This window comes from Arvicola amphibius, chromosome 2, assembly GCF_903992535.2.
Source record: "Arvicola amphibius chromosome 2, mArvAmp1.2, whole genome shotgun sequence".
Taxonomy (NCBI): domain Eukaryota; kingdom Metazoa; phylum Chordata; class Mammalia; order Rodentia; family Cricetidae; genus Arvicola; species Arvicola amphibius.
In genome coordinates this window covers 160,160,661-160,184,231 of record NC_052048.2, presented here as the reverse complement: position 1 = coordinate 160,184,231, position 23,571 = coordinate 160,160,661, and the positions used below count along the sequence as shown (strand labels likewise).

The window sequence follows — 23,571 nt, the reverse complement described above, 5'->3', positions numbered from 1 at the left end:
TCTATGTAAACCACATTTAAGGAAAGTATTATATAAAATGTCTAATTGTCTTTAATTTTACAGAGATCATGACCCAAATTAGTAGAATTCAGATTTCTAAAGAGACCAAATACTCTTCTGCCTTCTAGCCATGTAGCTCTGCACAGACTGAATCTCTGAGGGTTGGCAATCTTATTGGTAACGTGTATTATTTACCAACATTTATCATATCTCTTGATACTAAGAAAAAAACACAAAAGTTGTCACAATAATTTAATTTGTATTTAAAAACTGCATTTAACAACAAAATCCATATTCCTCCAAAACGTTTTAAATAAATAACATTGTTCAAATAACATGGGTTAGTTACATGAAGACTTAAGTCCCAATCTGCATCATGCAAAAAGCTGGGTCTTTCAGCACATGTCTATGATCCCAGTACTGAGGAGGTGGGCACAGGAAGATCCCTTGAGCTCACTGGCCAGTTAATCTAGCTGAATCAATAGCTCCTGACTAAGAAACCTGTCTGGAAAATAAGGTGGAAAGCAATTAAGAAAAACATCTAGCATTGACCCCTGGCCTCTATGCAAATATACTTACTATATGTATGTGCACATATACATATCCCGCCCACATACACCAAAAACCACATATAGGAGTAATTTACTACTATTATTCTGTTAAATGAACATGCAGTAAAATAACTCCATATCTCACTATACTCACAGATCACTTCATCACACAAGCTTCTTTTTGCAGTAGACAGTAATTACCAGAGACCCACAATTGCTCAATGTGCAGAGAATAGAGAATTCTGAATGCTTAGTACTCTCTCTCTCTCTCTCTCTCTCTCTCTCTCTCTCTCTCTCTCACACACACACACACACACACACACACACACACACACACACACATACACACACACATCCCTAAAGGCTCAGAAGTCTATGGGGAAGAGGGTAGTAGGAGACTGTAAGAGTTAGCTGTGGTGGATGACTTCAAGGAAATGGTATTTTCCAGACGCAACAAAGCAGATGTACATGTGGAACTCACAGACTGTGACAGCATGCATGAGACCTGTACAAGCTCCAACAAGAAAAATCCCAGCATAAAGAAAGTGAAATAAGACAAAGTGCCATTCCCACGCAAAAAAAAAAAAAAAAAAAAAAAAAAAAAAGAACCTACTTCCTACTTGCAATTAATAGCTGCTGGGAGAGAATAATGGATGGGTATATTAATCACACTCTATGGCAGGTTCTATGTTCAGGAGTAGTCAACAAACACAAACTTGACACCAATGTTTTATCGTTTTTGTTGTTTTTTTTTTAAGAGAAAGAACTAACACAAAGTTAAGTAAGCAGGAAGTTTGGAGAGACTCTGAAGAGCTGGAAGAGGGAAAAGACTATGCTCAGGTTATATTATATGAAATTCTCAATAAAGAAAAAAATCTTATTTTAAAAAATTAAAAGGAAAAAGAAAAACATTAATAGCTGCAATACCTTGTTCAGAGCAACAAAATGTTAGAAGAAAAAATAAGAAATATTCTTTAATACAGAAAGTCAGTAGTTTATGCTGCTGAAAAATATTTTTGAAAACGAAATAAAAATTTAAAAACTGTGAAAAAATTTAAAGCCTAGTCAACAACTAGAAATCCCAAGGAGGAGAATGCAGGAAAGACAAGGAAAATCAAACACTTCAGAATTCTTTCCAGAATATGAGAGAAAACGAGTGGAACACTTAGTTTCCAATATCATATGTGACGTGATGCCTGCTCTAGGTTGTCAACCTGACTAAAGCTGGAGTTAACTAAACCCGAGCAGCTCGTGTATCTCTGAGGGATCTTTCTTGATTGAATCATCTGAGGTGGGAAGACCCATGCTAAATCCAAATCTTCTGAGGTAGGAAGATCCACCTTAACTCTGGGCCACACCTTTTGATGGTAGGCGAAATAAAAACATAGAAGAAAAAACTTCTCTTTGCCTGTTTGCTCTTGCTCTAACTGACTGGTATTAGAGGGTATGTCTTTAGGATTCAGCAGTATACTGAAGACTAGCTGAGACATCCAGCTTCCTGGACTGAGCAACTACTATGTTTTAGATTTGGTCTGGAGACAGCCATTGCTGCACTAGCAGGACCACAACCTGTAAGCCTCTCTGATAAACCTTGCTTATTTTACACACACACACACACACACACACACACAGAGAGAGAGAGAGAGAGAGAGAGAGAGAGAGAGAGAGAGAGAGAGAGAGAGAGAGAGAGAGAGAGAGAGAGAGAGAGAATGAGATGGTCTGAATGAGAATGGCCCCCACAGGTCTCTATTTACATGCGTATTTCCCCCATTGATGAACCATTTGAAAGAATTAGGTGTGGCCTTGTTAGAAATGTGTTTGGGGGGTGGGTTTTCACGTAACAAAAGCCCAGGACAGGCCCAGTGACTCTCTCCTGCTGCCTGTGGATGAGCACAGTTCTCCGCGACTTCTCCAGCACCTGGCATGGCGCCACATTCCCCACAATGATGACAATGGTCTAAACCTCTGAAACTGAAAGCAAGTCCCCCAATTAAATGCTTTCTCTTAGCAAAGTTGCCTTGGTGATGGTGTCTCTTCTCAGCACTACAACTGTAACTAAGACAGATTCATTTTATGAATTCTGTTTCGCTAGAGAACACTAACCAATACACCTACAAACCATTAACAGAAAGACAGCAGGAAATATGAAAACTAATTGGAGATTAAGCAGCATGCTTTCAAAGATGTGGATCTTTTGTAAAAAAGGAATCTCAAGGAAAGTTTAAAATATTGTGAAGTAAATGAAAGCAAACATTTAACTTATCAAAATGTACCAGATGGTATTGCGGGGTAAAATGGAGAATTAGGCAGTATCTTCTTAGATACTCAGGAAACAAGAAAAAGAGTAGCAAAACTAGAGAGCACCACACACAGAAATGCTGGAGGAGCATCAGAAATCACAAAGGAAGTGACAGGACAGCTAGAGTGTGGGAAGAAGGACAGCTCAGAAAAACAAGCAAGACTTGTATTTGAAAAATACACCAAAAAGCATGGAAAGGAATTCTAAGACTTGGCAAATGGGACTGAATGAAATTAAAAAGTTTCTGCAAGCAAAGGAAACAACTGACAAAGCAAAGAAACAGCCTACAGATTGGGAGAAAGCCACTACAATCAAATGACATTATTAAAGATTTAGAATATACTCTCCAACAACTGCAGAATGTATATTTTGTTCATCAGTATTTAGAACTTTCTCTAGAATAAACCAAATACTAATTAGATCAAAGAGTCTATTTTGAGAAATTCAAACACTGAAATCATGTATCTTTTCTATCTAATTACAATGTAATGAAACTCAAAACCAGCAAGAACAGGAAATTACAAATATAGAGTCTGAACAACACACAGAAAATGTTAATCAAATTTATTTATTGAAAATGAGTGTGAGTGTGTGTGTGTGTGTAGATGTACAGGAGCATAAATGTGTCATGATAAGTATGTGGAGGTAAGAAGACAACCCATGGAGTAAGTTCTCTTCCACTAACATATTGTATGATATTTTGTTTATGTTGTGACAAATAAAGTTTGCATGGCTTCAGAGGGCAGGGCTAGTCACTAGTTAACCATAGAAGTCTGGATGTCTGTACAGAGACAGAAAGTTTCGATAAGGTGGGGCATAGAAAGGATCTCAGCCTTTTTGGAAAAAGGAACCGAAGAGCTAGGAAGGGACTGTGGTTCTCTCTGTGCTTCTCTGGTCATTTAGATTTTTATCCCAATATCTGACTCCTGGTTTTTACTGATAAGATTAATTAGATTTATGTTTCAAACATATGGATCCCAGAGATCAATCTCAGTTTGTTAGGGTTTACAGAAGGCATCCATAACAACTGTGCAGTCTTGCTGGCCCTGCACAACATATTAAAACAAAACAGAACAGTGGATTACTGAGGAAATCAGAACATAAAATCAGAAGTCCTTGAAATAAAGGGAAACACAGCAAACTAAGACAAGAAAAAAAAAAGCAAATGGTCATCTTCAGTTCTTAGAAAAGAAACCAAACCATGCCAAACATTGAATTAGCAGAAACAAACAATAAAAACAAAACAAAAATAAATCAGGTCTAAAAGAACAAAAGAAAGAAAGGATAGATGAAATGGCAAGTTGAGTTTCACTGAATATGAGATAAATTTATAGTGTACACTCACAACGAGAGGGGGCAAATTAATCTGATAAAATAGAAATTCATAGCAGTATTAGGGACTATTTTGAAAAAACATATAGTAATAAATAAAATTCAGAAGAAACTGAAAGATTTCTGGAAACATGTGAATGCCAACGTTTAATCCAGAAGATACAAAAGTTCTGAGAAGACCAACAAAGAAAGAAATTAAGTCAATAATACTAAGTGTCATAATGCTGGGGAGATAGTCCAGCCAATAAAGTACATGCATAGCAAGCACGAGAACCTGATCTCAGACTCTAGCACCCACGCAGAGCAGATCAGTTCTGCTATCCCCATGTTGGAACAACACATATAGGGGGATCTTGGGGCTTGCTGGTCATCCAGCCTAGCTGAACTGGGAAACTGGTGAGCTCCCGGGTTCAGTATGAAAGAGATCCGGATTTAAAATAATTGGAATGGACTAGAGAAAGATATTCAGTGTAGCTCTCTGGCCCACATACACACACACAAAATACATATGTGCACCTGATATAAGTGCATGTGCACATACACCAACATGTACACACAAACTCACATGCATACATACACTACATATACATGTATGAACATACAACAGCAAAAATAGTCTCCCAAAAAAGAAAAGACTAGGACTAGATGGTATCACTGACGAATTTTACCATACTCTGAAATAACACTGATGTTTTCTCAAACTATTCCATAAAACTGATAGAAAGGGAGAGAACTCTCCCAAATTGGTTCTATTTTTTCAATACTTTATGTGTAAAATTTGCTTTATTATAATGAACTCATGAACAAAATTACCATGTAGCTGAATTAATGTAGCCACCAATAAGCCCTCTCCTAGACCCAAACTCTATATATCTCAATGGAATTCTGTGTAGTTAGAATAGTCATTTTAAAGTCATAGAAATTCCCTTGTACTTTCACACTTCCTTTATCAACTAAATTGTTATGCACTTTTACCTACATTATGTCTTTCCTCATCATTTAATACTAACTTTTCTTGTTCTTTCTAAATGTCATACTATACACATACTTACATATGTTTTCATATATACATGATATATATTATAGGCTATAATCAACATATGAATAAGAACATGTAGGTTTTTTTCTCTCTGAAATGGAGTGATCTTGCTTACTATTATACATTCTAAGTCTATCCATTCTCCTTCAAATTTTGTGACTTAGCTGAATAATATTCCATTTTATATATGTACCAGATTCTCATCATCTATTCATCTGTTGGTAGACATCTATTGCATTTCATGAGAACACAATTAACTTGAAATTAAAACCTGATAAGATCACAGCAAGAGAGAGAGAGAGAGAGAGAGAGAGAGAGAGAGAGAGAGAGAGAGAGAGAGAGAGAGGAGAAGAAGAAAAAAGGTGGGGGACAAAACTGCAACCCAATATACATGAACACTGATATAAATATACATGAACACTGATATAAATATACATGAACACTGATATAAATATACATGAACACTGATATAAATATCCTCAACAAAATGTTAGAAAAGCAAACTTAAGAGCATATCAAAAAAACTCATACCCCATAACCCAGCTGGCTTCATCCCAGGTACAATTACATGTAAATAAACATCAATCAACTTAATAAAAAATGGAAAATATCATAAAATCATTCCAACAGATATAGAAAAAAATAATGAACATCTCTTCATGACAAAAACTCTATAAAAAATTAGCTATATAAGGATCAACTCAATACGATAAAGGCTAGTATAACAGTCAACATCATAATGAATATGGAAAAACTAATACTATTTTCTCTAAGATCAGGAATAAACAAAAGTGTCTAATCTAAACACTGCTTCTATTCAACACAGTGCTACAATCTTTAGGAAGAACAACTATGTGTGAAATAGAAAGAAAAGTTATACAAATAGAAAAACAGAATAAAATTATGTTTTATATGACATATAAAATGTCTCTATATAAAGGTATCTACAGAGATCAACAATAACTATTTAAAAACTCCATTAAAATAACAAGATACAAAATGAAAACACAAAGAGCAATAGTTTTTCTACATACCAGCAATGGATTTTGTACAGGAGAAATCATAGCATGTCATACCCAAAGTGAACTACAGATTCCATACAATCCCCCATCAAATTCTAATGACATTTTTCAGAGAGTTACCAAAAAAAAAAAAAAAATCCCAGGATTAATATGGAAATATAAAAGACCCTAAATAGCCAAGGCAACCTTAAGTATAATGATTATAGCTGGGACATCACAATATCTGATTTTGAAATATATATTAGAGCCATAATTATGGGAACAGCATGATTGACCTAAAAACAGATACAAAGATCCAGAAGGAAGAGTTGTAGAGCTATACAACTACATTCAGCTAATTCTCCGATGTTTCAATAGCACAAAATAGGGGAAAAAAGCATCTTTAATAAATGTTGCTGAGAGACAGGATACAAACATGCATGCAGAAAACTGAAACCAGACTCCTACTTCTCAGCTCAAAACAAAAGTCTAAATGCAAAACCCAGAACTAAAAACTAGTAGAGGAAACACTTTAAGATAGTGATACAATGATTTTTTGGGACAAGAGTCTGTGAGAATAAGAATGAGAATGGCCCCATAGTCTCATATATCTGAATGTTTGAACCACAGTTAGTGGAACTGTTTGGGAAGGATTAGCAGAGTGTGGCCTTGCTGAAGAAAGTGGATCACAGGGGATGGGCTCTGAGGTATCAAAAGTTCACGCCATTCCCAATTAGTGCACACTCTCTTCCTCTCTCCCCCATCCCTGCATTGTGCCTGTGGGTCAGATGTAAGATCTCAACCACTGCTCCAGAGCCATGCCCGCTTGCTGCCATGCTTCCTGTCATGATGACCATGAACTCTACTACCTTCAGGAACCATGAGCCTCAAATTAATAGCTTTCATTTGTATGCTGCCGTGAACATGGTGCCTCTACACAGCAACAGAAAAATAACTAAGACTGAGTCCAACACCTCCAAAAGCAAAAACTAACAAATAGGATTACATCAAAGGAAATGTTCTTGACACAAAGAGAGACAATAAAATAAGAGTACAGAGACAATCAACAGAAAGGAAGAAGATATTTGCCAAATGTTTTCATCTGACAGAGGTCTAATAGCCATAATATAAAAAAATCAGCAGTCAAAATCCAAGTAATCCAACTTCTAACTAAAACATATAGGAAAATGACATAAATAGAAACTTCTCTAAAGAAGAAATACAAATAGCCAATCAATATATGAAAGAAATGTTCTATTTTACTAGCCATAGCAAAGTGCAAATACCACAATAAGGTATCACCTTATGCCAGCTAAAATAGCAATAAAAAGATAAAATAAAGTCAGTTGGTGGTGGTGCACACCTTTAATCTCAGACTTGGGTGGCAGCGGCAAGCAGATTTCTCTAAATTTGAAGCCAGCCTAGTCTACAAAGCAGAATCCAGACAGCCAGGGCAACTCAGAGAAATCCTGTCTCATAAAATAAACTAAAGAAAATACAGTGGGGATATTGAAACAAATGAAACAACTCTATATTGTTGTAAGTAGACCTATTATATAATCCAGTTACCCACCTTCTACCTATACATCCAAAGACTATGAGGTCAGCATCAAGAGTTATTTGTATGCCAAGTTTATTATAGCACTAGTCACAATACCTAATATATACTCTGTATAGATCCTGTCAATAAATTAACAGCAAGGAACTATGATATATCTGTATAATGGAGTACTATTCAGCTATGAAAAAAGCTGTCACAAAAAAGTCTTTTAATGTGATAGAAAAGAAATATACTATATTTAATGCAATAAGCCAAAACCAGAATGACCATGTTCTCTTAACCATCTGTGGAAACTTAAGAGAAGTTGGAATGAACATAGAAGAGGAATTTACAGGAATTGAGCAAGGTACCAGAGGGCAGAAATCAGAAGAAATGGGCATAATCAATGAGTATTTCTGCATACCTGGAAACACACAGAGAATATTCTTAATTTGTACAAGTCATAAGTGTTAATAATAAAAAATATAATGAAAAAAGATTATATTGCATTTAAAATTGTTCAATTAGGATGCTCAAACATAGTATCAATTAATTAATTATGCAACATGAAGATTTACTCAAGAGTAGAAAACTACAGTCCTCCTTTTATAAGTCAAATAGTAGCTAGCTCTCAGTTCAGGAGCTCTGAATGCTTTCTTGTGCCCCTCTTCCATCTGTGGAAACAGAACTGTGACTAGGAAGCATGTACTTGAAGAATAGGGGTTACACTGATACCAACTACACAGGATCTCAACCACCCTGAGTACCTATAGTAACTAAGTGAGGTAGGAAGACATAAGGTACCCTAACAGTGGAAAGTAACATTCCATGGGCTGGGGACTGGGACTAAATAAAAATGAGAAAATAAACTGGTTACAAGCATTCCTCATTGTTTGGCCCCTGACTGCTGATAAAACATAGCTCCTGTAGTAATTGACTTCCTCACTATGGGTATGGCATTGCTACTTATGTTGATCATCTAATTTATCTGCCTTGATTTAGACTGGCGTTTTACTTGTTTCTAAAATTCAGGGCTACCTTAGAAAGGTACATTTGTCTTTAATGAGGATACTCATCTAAAACATAGATCATATTATGAACCTTTAATTAACCTTAAAGATGTCAGCAGGACTAACATGGTATTTGTACAGAAATCTGTGTTCATCAAAGCTAGTCTCAACTACAGGGAGTTCAAAACCAACCTGGACTACATTACTTGAGACCCTGAAAACAGAAAAACCAAAACTTGTGTTAGAATTACAGAGGTAAAATACTGAAACCTCAAGGCATCTTCACCCTCAAAGTACAGAGTAAATGAGAAGCTGTATATTCTCTCACCTCCACAGACTAGGTAGCTGATTAAGTAAGTCAGAGGAAATTAAAGACTGTAGAATACACTAAGCTGCAACTGATTTTTGACATAAGAAAATGAGGACCAAGTAATGCCAGAACTTCTTTCAAAGAGTTTCCAAATACAAAATGGGTACAAGAGAATTTCCTAGAATTATACCTCATGCATATAATTCTAGCGCTCAGAAAACTAAGGCAGGAGAAAGGCTGTAAGTTTGATAAACAGCTAGACTACTAAGATTCTGTCTCAAAAAAGCCAATGATAATGGCAACAATAAAATGTTTTAAAATTTACACAATATAATAAAATGTCCTAGCATCAGAATGTCAGAAATCAATTCAATTTCTTAAACTATTGTCATGGCCTTAAAAAACTATATCCACGGACAAATGACCTAACCTAAAATATGGCTCAATTTAAGAAATAAAAATTACCCTCTTGCCCATTAGGCAAAGTGTGGAGTACCAAGTCTGTAATCCTAGTACTTAGGAAGCAAAGGCAGGAATCTCAGCTCAAGGTCATCTTCTCTACTATTTAGCAAGCCCAATGCCAGCCTGGACTATATAAGATCCTGATTCAAACACACACACAAACACAAAATAAAATAAAGATGGTGGTGACTCTGTGTATCAGATGTTTGCTGGGCTTTGTGGTGCATGCCTGTATTGCCACCATGGTTGGGCAAAGATAGACAGGTCCCTGGGACTCAACTGCCAGACAGTTAGTGGAATAAGCAAATATCAGGTTCAGTAAAAGACCCTGTCTCAAAATCTAAGATATTCAGCATCAGCTTCTGTCTTCTACACACATATGAACAGGCAAACATGCATGAGTGCATATGTGCATACACACACATGCATATATGACATATACATACAAAATAAACATATTTCAGGACTCAAATTATTTTCATTTGAACCATCACATCATTTAATAGTATAGTAAAACCTTATACAAGCATAAATGAAAAAAAGTTCAAACTTCCTTTAAACAAGATGTCAACCAGCCATTTCTAACAGAAGAAAAACAGCAAGATTACCTTCATGAACGGTAATGCCACAATTGTCACACTGAATTATTTCATCTGCGTCTTCACTGTTATCTCCAAGACAAACACAGCAAATCAGAATGTGGTCCATTTTTTGGGAACTCCAGTTTTGACTCTTCTCAAGAATCAGCGAGTCCTAATATAAAATACATCAGAAAAATCACATTTTAATAAAAAAGTAATTTAATACTCACAATTCTCATTTTTTTTAAAATTCTATTTCTCATACTTCAAATTTATGTGGCATTCTATTAGGAGCCTCAAAGCACGCTCCGCCTCTTTTATGCGTCTTGTCTGCCACTTCCCTCCATGTGCCATGCGTTCCCTCTACAAAGTGAGAAATCGGCTTTGGCACTTGACTTCTCCCTCATATTAGGGGAAAGAAACAGCAGATCCTCTAGGAATCACCAATCTTACATAGACATTTTCAAAGTAACAAGATGTAGGTAGCTCTTGTTATTTTGTAGTTATGTTTGGTAAAGTTACTACCAGGAAAGACATGACACACATATACAAAACAGGAGGGAGTAAGTTAAGGATAATGTATGAGCAAGTGTAAATATGATGTCTGAGAGACTCTAGACTCCAAAGTGTAAAAGGTCCTGAGTTACCCAACTACTCTGAAAAAGCCTGAACACATAATCTTCATATCTAGCTATCAAAAAAAAGTAGTTGCTAGGAAAAGAGTGTTCCTTACATTTATGTCAAGAAAGATCTAGTGCAAAGTGGTAATAAAGACAGCCAGCTACTAACAACATAAAAGAGGAAAGCTTTAATAGCAGACAAATATAAAAAAGATAAAATTTCAAGAAAAGGAGGCCTATCTATTTTAATGTAAACCTTGTGCATTATGGATGTAAACTTTAATAAAAAAATTCATTCTGGCATAGTGGCACATTCCTATAGCTCCAGCTACATGAGTGGATGGGGCAAAATGACAACTTGAGGCTAGGAAGTTTAACTCACCAGTCTGAGTGAAACAGAAAGGCCCTACCTCAAAGAACAAGACAAAAATTTTTGCTATTTTTATAAATAACAATTAACATTACAGGGTAGCATTCTGGTATATTTTCATTTATAAACCTAACCACAGTAAAAACAAAACTGTTGTAAGTTCTATGCCAAAGTCACTAAATATATTTAATTTCATATATTTTCATATATTTAATATTTTACTGTTTTCTATCCCTTTAGATTCTATCTACACTCTCAAAGATAACATTTGGAACCATCATTTCAATGCAAATTGTAAATGACATTTCAAATTTTGGGAGGGAGAGGAACTTTTTGAGACAAGATCTCACTATGTAACTCAAGATGCCCTTGAACTTGCTATGTACCCAAGGATGGCCTTGATATTCTAATCCTCCTGCCTCTAGTTCCCAAAGGCTCTGCTTACAGGCACATGCCACTACACCCACTGAAAATCCTTGCAGGTTTCAATAAATAGTTCTTTCAATAGATTTTATGGATAACATCTACAATTACAGCTGTAAAACAAGTTAGAAAAAAAATGGCTGCCAAGCAAGGTGAGACTATCCTGAAAGAAAACTCAAGTTTCATAGTATTTGATAGTTCATGAAAATCATGGGTTTAACTCTCAGCTTTCACTTCACAGCTGTTGAACATACAATGTTCCTATTTGTAAAAATGAGAATGACAGCAATAAAATGCAACAGAAAGGTTGTCGAAAGATTTAATGAAATAATAAAGGTAATCAGTGTTGCACTGTTCGTAGTTCTTGCTCTCCTCTACACTCCCTGCAGATGATTCAAAAGAGAAACATAGACTGGCATCTAACAATGAGGCAAGGGATGGGCTGTCTTCTGGTAAACCACATTACAGGCATGAATGGGCACTGGTAATCCCACCCTATCTCATAGACTATCACTTCTAAGTTGTTTTTGGTTTTTGTTTTTTTAAATATCACAGACTAGAAAATGACCTAGTAAAGCAGAGTTTGCCAACTAATAGGCTACCTGGGTTAATGGACTGTCAACTTTTCTTTGAAAGATTTACTTCTAAGCCTCTGAAAATGGCTTTTTAATACAGAAAGTAAGTGAATTTCTATGAGTAAAACTGTGAATGACTAAAAAGAGAATTTCTTGAAGTAGAAACTGAATCAATGGGAGGATCTAATTCCACTATGTTCTGATTTTGTTCAGAAAAAGTATCTATCTAAGCTGTCTCTCTACACCAATTTCTCTCTACATGTACTCTTCTCTAATGCACGAGAATGAGACAATAGCAGGGACTGCTGTTCCTGGCCTTCCAATCCCAGTGAGACAGTTGTTCAAACTGTAATGCAGAGGAGAGCAGAACAGTAACCTTACAGTGTCCACCTAAACAAACAGCTGGCCACCATGGTTCAGCAGAAACATCTAAACCAAATTTTGAAAAAATTATGAGCTAAGTTTTTTTTTAGTAGAGCAAACATACATTAATGTTTAAGTATGATTTATGATCATTATGATCAAAATAATAGAGGCCAGTTTCCTATGAACTTGTTACCATGTTTCTGAAGATATGTGTCCTCTTTCAAAGAACAAGCTAAAATGTTGAACAAAAAATTTAATGCAGTTTTATACAAAAATAGAAATCAGGAAAGAAAGTTATGGAAGACAAAAGAAAACTCACCTAGAAATTAGGGAAAAGGGGGACTATAGCGATAATTCCCCTTGGAATGTAAAGTTAATCCTAAAGAAAAGAACTTAAGGAAGGTGAGAATTCACAGGGCAATGGTTTTACAAGTAAAAGCTAAGCTGAAGAATTGAAGTGCCGGACACAGGTAGAGAGAAGAGAGGAACCAGGCAGAATAGAGAGGGAAGCAACTGAGAACTTAAGTATAATGGCATGCATGTTTGAAGATATTAGGTCAAACCCCAATGCTTAGTATTACCAATCTGAAAACAAACAAACATTAGCCTAAAAATGAAGCATTGCCCAATATTCTTGCATTCTGAAATATATTTAGTGTTCACTTGCCATGTATTCTCTAAGATGATTATAAAACATACACAAATGCACTAAATTTTACCTGTTGTATTAAGATTTAATAGAAAAAATTCCGATATACTTTACATGAAAGCAGCTTTAAAAGATGAGAAAAAATAGTATACCACAAGTGTGATCAACAACTCTTCACCAATGATTTCCTTCAAAGACTCTCAAATGAGTCTGAAGCGAGCCTGGCCTACAAGAGCTAGTTTCAGGATAGGCTCCAAGGCTACAGAGAAACCCCATGTCAAAAACACGAAAAAATAAAAATAATAAGGCTCTCAAATGTTTATAAAATATTACAACACTTGCTTTTAACAGGACTTAAAACAATTTTTTTCTCAAAAATGTGCAGCGATAACTAATTAATAATCCAGACATTCCAAACAGATACATATCTTCAGAAGTATGCTAGAAAGAATTGATAATAAACTTGAGTTTTTATATTCATTTCATCCTAAGTGTGCTTGAATTACTTACTCTATGAAAGTACTTATAATTCTTAGAATTATACTTGCTCTATTAAAACACAAATCATGTTTTCAAGAGAAAGAGTTAATATTTTCCCATTGGAAGTATTTATAAATTTGGCCAAACATTAGGTGACATTTGTCATTAAAGAGCCTTGTATGACCAAAAAAAAACAAAAAAAAAAACTTTTGTTAAGCCAAAAATACAAGGCTGTACTTATCAAAACAGTAGTCCAAAAGCCAAATTGTTCTAGAGATCTTCAATGAGAAAGCAGCTTTGGGCCCTTAATAAAACAAGACTGCCATTTCTATTGAAAGAATTTCTGCATTGTATAAATTCTCATCTACTCTAGGTTCAAAGTCTTCAAAATGAGAAACATTTTCTGAAAATGTTACACTACCCTTCTTTTGCTTTTTCTTTCTCTTCTTTTTTTTTCCTTTGAGATGGGGTTTCTCTGTGTAGCCTTGGAGCCTGTCCTGGCACTTGCTATATAAACCAGGCTGGCCTTGAACTCATAGAGATCCACCTGCCTCTGCTTCCCAAGTGCTGGGATTAAAGGTGTGCACCACCACTACCTGGCCACTACCCTTCTTTTAAAAACTTAGGTAAGAAGATCAATGGGTGGGCAAAATGCTATTAGTGACACTTAAAAGTTTCAAAATAAAGGACTGAAAAGGACAGAGCCATACCTCAATGGCGTTATCCAGACTGTACTGATTTAAAACATGCAAATGTGAATGCCCAGGGAAAAAGACAGGTACCAATTTGCAGAAAATGTGACTCCAAGTACCTGTGCTCAAGCAGCAAAGGTGTGTCCCAGGAAGCTCTCTTGCAGGAAGTGCACACGTAAAGACTACTCTCATGATGCTATTAATATACTACCTGCTTTTTTTCCTCTTTCTTGTGACTGAGTGAAGTGTTCAAGAAGCTACCTAAAGTCAGTGTTACCAACTTAACAGCTTGTCTGCTTCTCTATTATGTTTTCTTTACAGTTTCTAAGATTTAATTTGAAACTGCAAATGTCAATAGACACTGTCAACCTAAATAATACAGCAAGTCTTCAATAACATCTAAGATAAAGGAATCCAAAAACCTAAATGTTCTAGAAGCATTCCTCTATGTGCATGAGGCATGTTAAAGCCAAAAAAAAATGAGTTATAAAAGGGCCCCTGGTCAAAAAATGTAAATTCCCCTATGAAAACTGAAAATTGTTAAGGTTTCAGAGCACCGTTTAAGTATAGACAACACACACCATTTCTCTACAAATCCACCTGACATTGCAACCAAGAAAAGGTTTTCAGTTAAAAACTAAGTATGATATTCTTGTTTGTATTTCTAAAGCCATACTTTCTGCTGTTTCTACTACAAAGGGGAATCTGGCACTTAAAGGGAAAATGGAAAAAATGAAACCTCAAATACGTACTTGTTAGCTATAAGGACTAGTAAGATTGACCCATAAGGCAGCAAGAATAAACTTCAAACATCTTTCTATAAATACAAGATCATATAAATAGAAAATTTAGACTTGTAAGTAAAAATCTAAACACTAATTTATTAACTAAAATTGAATGTCTAGTTTAGTTTAACATGATTTAAATATAACTAAAATCATCAAAAAATTTTAAAGAATTAAAATATTTGGAAAGACAAAGACTTTAAGTCTTTAAAGCATTTAAGTCTTTAAGCATTTAAGCAGGAGGCTATTCTCACAGAGATCAGCTTTCTGCAAGTTATTTTATATGGGCATTTTCCTGAGAATACTTTGGAATCTTGTCCCAGAAATATCTTGGGACACTTAAATATAGGCCCCATTACCAGAATTTTTAATTTTTTTTCACCAAAAGGGAATAAAACTAACCTACATATATGATCTTGAAATGTATTATAAAACTTAAGTCTATTAAAACACTGCTGTCAAGTAGAGGTTATTAAAAGATAAATGTGGTGGTGGCGCACGCCTTTAATCCCAGCACTCGGGAGGCAGAGGCAGGCGGATCTCTGTGAGTTCGAGACCAGCCTGGTCTACAAGAGCTAGTTCCAGGACAGGCTCCAAAGCCACAGAGAAACCCTGTCTCGAAAAACCAAAAAAAAAAAAAAAAAAAAAAAAAAAAAAAAAAAAAAAAAAAAGATAAATACATTTCTACACATATGCAAGTGTCCCCACAAATTACTATGAATCTCCTTCCATGTGCCCTCTATCGTTAAATTACTTTTGTGGATATTAACCTAATAAACATGGAACATGAAGAGATGCTACCAAAAGTAAGTTCAATCAATAGACCTAAAATAAGTGCTAAGTGCTATAAAAATAAACTAAACAAATAAATGCCCAATCTAAATATTAACAGATAACAATAAATAAGCCAAAATGGCATTAGCAATATGGAACACTTTATGCTACAACCTTAAAAAGTACCACACTATCTCCTCAAGTGAGTTTTCCTTTACCTAAAGATAAAAATTAGCATAGCATTGGAAGCAGGCAATGTTCTTCATAGGAATGAGAGAAACCTGAAATTAACCGGTGTTTATATGGCAAATAATAAGATGTTATTTCACCTCTGCTGACATGGAATCCCTGAGTTTGCTATATATTATTTAAGAGGAAAAGAAACCCACAAAATTGATAATAAGCCTGGTTAAAATAGATAAATACTACTCTGTAAATCTGTAAGCAGAAAAATATGAAAGAATAAATAAAGCATAAAGAAAATCTACCAGTTTAATCTACTTCAATGATATGAAAAACAAAAAAAATGATGAAGAAAATTTTGTTGACATAAACACAGTAACGGAAATGACAGAATTAATACAGTTCTACATGTGATGTAACAGATACATCTACATGTAAGACAGCAACTCAATCTTTCTTTTGGAAGGAAAACATATAGGCACACAGACAGAGACACAGATATATTTAACTGAAGTCTTGAACGTTGCACCTCTGGACCAATGGATAAACCTAACGTGCAGTAGAACTTCAATGGCAGGACTGAAGTCATTACTGTTGCTTCAGGATAGAAACGTTTGTTATATGGGGGAAATATTTGCTTTCATTTTTACTTCTTTGCAGAGAATTTGTTCAATAAATATGTTTTTAAAAGTACATTTTACCTTCACACACATAAAGCAAAGCATTGGTGACTATGCTGATGACTGTTACAGGTGATGACTTAACCCTTTAATACAACTCTACAAATCTGAGAAAAAATGAGCTATTTGCTGTTCTCTTCTAAAGTATTCAGAAGCTTTTTATTTTTATGTGGCTATGGACAAAATTATGCTAAAAGAAGTCTCTCCTAATATAACGCACTCAGTGCCAGTTAGCATCTATAAACAGGAAGATGAGAAAAATGAGAATAGAGAACTATCGTTTCCCAAGTCTAGAGATATAAAAATGTTTCTCTACATATTCTTCTCCTTGGAGATGGAAACTACAAACTCCTGGCGAATGTCGACAAATGGTGGGTAATTAAAAGTTTGTTGACCAAACGAATAAATGTTACATCTAGGGTGTTCATTCATACCTACAACTAATAAAAATTCAAGGAAGCCACTTACTATAAATAAGTAGTGAGAGAGTTCCCTTTTCCCCAGACAGACAGATATCATAAAAATTGGGTTGCTCTACCTCATTACTCTTGCTCTGAGATAGGGTCAGGCTATCATTGGTCAGTTCCTCATCATCAGCACTGTTTCTGCTAAGAACTTTACTCTTCTTCTTCTTGCAGCCCACTTCGCTAGCAGGGCTGCTGTGGTCTTCGTCATTGCCCTCGTCATTCTCATCTTCATCGCTCCCACTTCCCTCATCTTCATCATCCTCATTGTCTCCGTCACTGCCCTCCTTTTGAGACGCCGACCTCCCCTTTCTCTTTACTACAGTAGGTCTCCAGTCATTGTCGTCCTCGCTGTCATAATCGTCCATATCGTTCAGCTCTTCCATGGATACAAAGTCCAAAAGGGGCCGGTTGCGACGAAGATTCCATTTCTTGGGCTCACTGACTTGTTCCTCGGTGGTGGTGGTGGCAGGGACAGAAGGGGAGGTGACAGCAGGGAGACTTGTGGTTGTGGTGGTGGCAGCAGAAGCAGCTGCGCTATCAGATACTGCTGCCTTTTCTCTTTCCTTTTCTTTCTCTTTTTCCTTTTCTTTCTCCTTTTTCTTTCTAGGTCTTTCTCCATTTTCTTCTTCTTCCTTCTTTTCCATTTTAAGTAACTGTTTATCTGATGGCACTATTTCTTCCTCTGTAGAATTTTTAAGCTGTTCTTCTTTTACTTTAATATCTTCACTCAATTCTTCTTCTAAATTGTTTTCCTCAGAATCACTACAGGAGCCTTCTCCACTGTCCTTTGAAGGGTCTTCACTTCCATTACCACTCCCTTCAGAATCTGTCGAAAATATGAGAAAAAAAAAACCACACATATGTATATACATACACACACACACACAACACTGACACAAATGAAACCACCAAAACTCGTGAATAACTTGCAAAACAATATAAACAAATCTACAGCAAAGGATGGTAGACATTCCCAACCTCGTTAAATAATAAGTCAACAAAGCTGATATATGATTTAATCCAATGAATTAATGAAGATGACATGTGAAATGTAAGTTAGAATATACTATAAGAATAGTACTACCATTTTATATCAAAGTTAATAACAGTATAATGTCCTAGAGATAGTTTTATTGTCTAAAAGTATGTTTTAATGGGCACTTGATTATAACCTTATCATAATGTAATTTAAATAATCTTTGTTTATATCCTTCTTTCATAAAATATGTATACTTAAACTAATGAATCAGAAATCAAGCAAGAAAAATTTAGCCCTCTAAAATTGTCTGATTTATTAAACCTTTTTCTATCAAAACACGCATAGACATTTGATAGTGAACTTGTGGCAGACAATGTTACATCAAGTACAAAGATGAAAATGGACAAAACCAATGGCACATAAGAAAATGGAAGATGAAAGAAAATTTCAGTCTTTCTGCTTAGTAGAATATTGTCCATATCAATAAATGTGTCATGCAAGCTTTCTTAAGTTCTAACTATTAAGTGTCCTACAATGGAAGATGGTCATGAAGAAATGAATCGATCCTAAAATGCCCAGCTCCCTGCTACTGAACAAGTGAACTATGATTACTGGGTAGATCACGCAAGCTTACAATTAGCAAGCTGCTTCCATGCCCACCAAGGGCGGCCGAGTCCATCTCAACCCAGCACTTCCGCTAGTCTTGTCTGCACACAAGCCAAAAGTAAAACTTTTAAATATTTGAACAGGAGGATAAAGGGAAATGGAGAAAGAAGAAGGAGAAACGGTTTTTATGCCAATTATAAAATCTATAGGAAAGTAAATTGTCTGCATCTATAGTCAAGAAAATGGAAATGATAAAATAGTGCAAAGCATTACTTTATTGTTTTAACTGTTAGACAATTACTGTTTCTATATAATTTTAATTTCAATGAATTTAACTTTCTTTCACCTTTAAAATTAACTGGGAATTGAAGGTGCAAAGGTTAGTACAGCTCAATCATCTCAGAAGCCCCACATACATGGTTAATAACAGAACTATCCTGTGTGCTAGTTAACTCATGCAAGAAATGAAAACAACAGATGCTGAATGACCCAATGAATTCACTATCAACCTCAAGACTATCCGCTTATTCAGTAGTGTTCTGAAGGAAAAAAACAAAAAAACAAAAACTGCCCTTATTCTAAATAATCTTACACAGGGCAAACACGCACTATCATCCAAGCTAACAATTCTCTAGGTTTCAGACCTTTGGAGCTAGATATATGTGCTAAAATTTAGGAAAGATCACATTTTACAAAGGTAATTTGAAATATAAATAATATATTACATTAATACCACATTAATACCTAACCTGCTATCAAATATAATAAACAACGTAAAGTACAAATATTCACAATGTGAGAAATGACACAAATCAACTGTCTGTTTTAGACCGGTTTTACTGTAAAACAAGTTTCTGCCAAACTGAAGAAATTCTTCAAGATCTTTCAGCTTTTTAGATTTAAAGAGCATGGACTCAATATCATTCCCAACGAGTGACTTGATTTCAGTTGAACAGTTCTATAAACCATTAAGAAAATTTGGTGTAAAACCACTCACAATAACTGAATCTAACCTACAAAGAAAAATCAATCCTAGCTAAAATCAACAATGATTTCTACAAATTTCTAAATAATGGTACTCTAAGAAATAAGCAGAATTCACTAAATACTTCAGAGGCAGAAAAGGATCCCGTGTGCATATTAGCTAAAGAAAAGTATGGCACCTCACAAGTAACACCGCAACCAAGAAGCTAAAAGGTGAAGACTAAAGGGGAAGATCCTAGTCTTCTAAATCAGTCTTCTACAGGTATTTTAACACCAAGAACATAACAGAAGATACATAACTTCTCCTAGTAGCTCCTGGTACAGAGTATGGGTTCCCGATGAGAATAAACTTTGTAATACCTGGTAAATTTGACAAATGTCATAGAGTTTGTAATTTTATTTTTAATGTCAATACTAATGTTAATTATTTTCAAATATAGGGGTAAGCTAATGTTCTTTGATCTTGCTTTGTTTTATAACCATGTTTGAGCACAGTGCAATTTTAAAATTTAATTGTTTTATATTTTTCTTCAAATTCAAATACTAGGTGATTGCCAAACTTTTTCATCACCAAGTGTAACATCTTAGTCATAGTCTAACAACAGGGCCAGGATCGCTGGAAAAATAACTTTTTCATCTGATTAGCCATTACTTCTGTTTGGTACATATTCATTTGAGGAACAGATATATTTATTCATAAGCACAGATGAAAAAAACAACAATGAGAAATGAGGTCCACACCTGGCTACATATTTAAAGGTTGCAAAAAAAGCACTGCTATTACTACAACATCAAAGAACAACTATCCCCCATGTTGCCTTCCAAATCTATCATTTTGCATAGCAGAAAGGAAATAACAGAGGAAGGAGGCAAAGAAGGAAGGAAAATTAAAAGTGTGAAGAAATTAGCCAGATATTGCAAATAAAGCTATCGTAAGCATAAGGACAGAGTTATTTAATACCCACATCTACAATGAATTTTTTTACATTTATAAGTGAGTTTAAAATTAAAATTCAATTCTTCATTTACAGAATTAAGAAAATAACCCTTCAAAACACACAGTATATCAGGATCACTCAAAGAAACAGTCATTTTAACTGTTAGTTAAGGAAATTTTTTTAGTTACAGAATTAAAAACAAAACTTCAAAACTCCCTTGACAATATTCACTTGATAATATAAATTTAATAATCAGCAATAAGTATCATTACAACAACATTCATTTTCTTAATCATGAATATTAAATAATAAAATCAGTACAATTTAGAGATTTCCAACTAAGAAATATAGCCTTTGTCCAGTAATTCTATAACCTTAGTTATTCTTTTCATTGGCAAGAATTAGCAGCATAAACTAACACAGTAACTAACAAAGCCTAGAATCATCTTTCAATAATTCGGTTTCTTTTCATAGAAGCCCATCACTCAACACAACTCATTCTCTCCTGACTCTAGTTACAGGCTGTGCCATCTTGCATTTTCAGGGTAAATCCAAAGCAGAGCTTCTCTGGGATGGGTAACTCTTTCTCCAAGAATATGCACTAGCTCCTGGAAACGCTGGCAGTTATACAGTAGGTACAAGTAGGGAAGACACTGGCATCAAACACAAGACAAAGGTACTCTAAACATTGACACTATACTACACAGGACAAACCTCCACAACAAAGAAATAGTCAACACAAAATGCCAAGAGTGCCAAGGCTTTCTGAGAAACCCACATCTAAAATAAGAGCTCAATAGTCTCACTGTCCTCTAGGCATGTTTCTTCCTAACCCCAAATAGAAGTAACATGTCCATGTCTCTGCATCTTTAACATTTATTGTTTCTCTCACCAAGACTGTTTTACTCTTTACTATTCTTAGTTCACAGCTCCTTCCCTAGCTCCTCAATGAAGATGACCTCTATCCACCTAGTCAAAAACAACCCTTTCTCCTCCAGAAGACTTGAACCACATACATAATCAACTACTCCCTGTATTACCCATCATTTATTAAGTGCAATCTATTTATCTGTGATTTCCCTGTAACATTCAGGAAAGTGTTAAAATTAAATGCTAATGAATACAACTTGATCAACAAACACAGAGTAAGCAAAAAAGCACTACCAAAAGAAACTATTACTGAAGTCTCAACCTGCCTCTTCTAGTTAGATTACTTCCAGGCAAAATGGCCTCACTATATTAACTAAATAACCCATCAAGATCTAAAGGTAACCCATTTTGTTTTGCATAGCAAAGAAAATGGGAAAGGTCAGAACACCCACTAGTTTATATTGTCAGTAAAATGAACGGATACACACATCTTCAAAAAGCTTTCAATGCAGATAACAGAAAATTTTCCCTAATCCCAGGCACAACTCAAATCAAACGCTTTACTTAAGCTAAAGAAAGTGTCTGTGTCCAGTATTAGGCTGGTTTAGAACTACAAAATCAGTCACTTGTATGCAGTTCCATCTAGCATTTCCACATACGGTTCTTCTGGTGGCTAGTACCATAATTTTGCCTGTGCCCTGTCTTAGAGCATGTTTATTTCATCGCCATCAATCAACAATGAGAGAAAGTAGTGCTGATCTAGGTAAGTCAACATCTCAGCTGTGAGGAGCACCAACATTCCTGAGGCAAAAATGGGGAAGAAGACTTGCATGCCGCTGACTATTATTTTAAATAAAATCATTGACCACTAGCTCTTTTTCACAATAACATTTCCAAAACTGCAAAAACAAATCTGTGACCTGAAATCTTAAGATCATGTATATAATGCTGCCAGGAGTCAGGGCAGTAAAAAAAACTGGGAATTATATGACAAGTAACAGAATGTATGAAATTTGAGTGGTTTTAGGAGATATACATTAGCCAAATAATAACATCCGTTCAACAAGTATTAGTACTTATCAAGTTCGGGAATCTTGACTTGGCTTGAAACATTATTTTTAAAGGATCTTATAAACGTAACTGGATTATTCCATGCCTTGTAAAGAGAATGCTTGTGCATGACTCCACCTCAATAAATGAGAAAATAAACCTATCAAGTCAGAATTTATTGAAACAAAACCATTTTTGAACATTTAAAGAAAGTTTTAGAGTTTGTTTAATAAATTCCTACCTTCTAAGTGGTAAGAATTTTTGTTGGTTTAGAGTCTCCCTGACACACTAATGCTACCTTTTAGTAAAGCATATTCCTGTTAGTCTTCTCTAGGAAGAAGACTTTTGCATTTCACCTCCTTCCCCTTTCCTTCTTTGAAAGTACCAAACACCAGTGAATCAACTAAACAGGAGATAAAGAGCTGCAAAGGAAAGGTTAGAGAACAGTTAATCAAGACAAGCTTATCAAATGTTGCTTGCTGGACTGAACTCATCAGTTATGGCAATCTCCAAGCGACTTGAGATTACATCAACCCACTCTTAGGTTCTGAACAGGGAAAAGATGAAATGTTACAGTCAGACCCAGCGGGTCCATCCGTTTATGAATAACCTCCTGAGCAGTCGTTCAAACTCAGTGCTATACCCTGTACAGAACCCTGTGGCTCTAAAGAACTATCTCCACGAAGAGCTACTATAAAATCTAAATGAGATTCTGCATTAAAGCATAATTGCAAACTGTTTGCTGATGCCATTAAAAGTAACACAACTCAAACTAATTCCATGCCTTCTCACTACCTTTAGAAGCAGAGGAGAGTCAGAGAAAGGGAGCAAGATGTTTCAAAATGCCAAACTGCATGATGGGATACTAAAAACACGTCAGAGGGCCTGGAGGATTGCTCCGCCGGAGAGCACGAGCCAGGTCCTGAGTGTGAGCCCACTACTTCAAGAGAAAGGG

At 35.4% G+C, this 23,571-nt stretch overlaps 1 protein-coding gene across 1 annotated transcript in view; it reads right to left on the bottom strand.

Moving 5' to 3' along the window:
• Phf14 (PHD finger protein 14) overlaps positions 1-23,571 on the bottom strand; it is a 130,112-nt gene that overhangs the window by 105,061 nt on the left and 1,480 nt on the right. Inside the window, exons 3-4 of the mRNA XM_038319737.2 lie at positions 17,261-18,015; positions 10,153-10,297 (exon numbers count right to left, since the gene is read on the bottom strand). Of these exons, the coding sequence (XP_038175665.1) occupies positions 10,153-10,297; positions 17,261-18,015 (900 nt within the window). The remainder of the gene's footprint in view (positions 1-10,152; positions 10,298-17,260; positions 18,016-23,571) is intronic.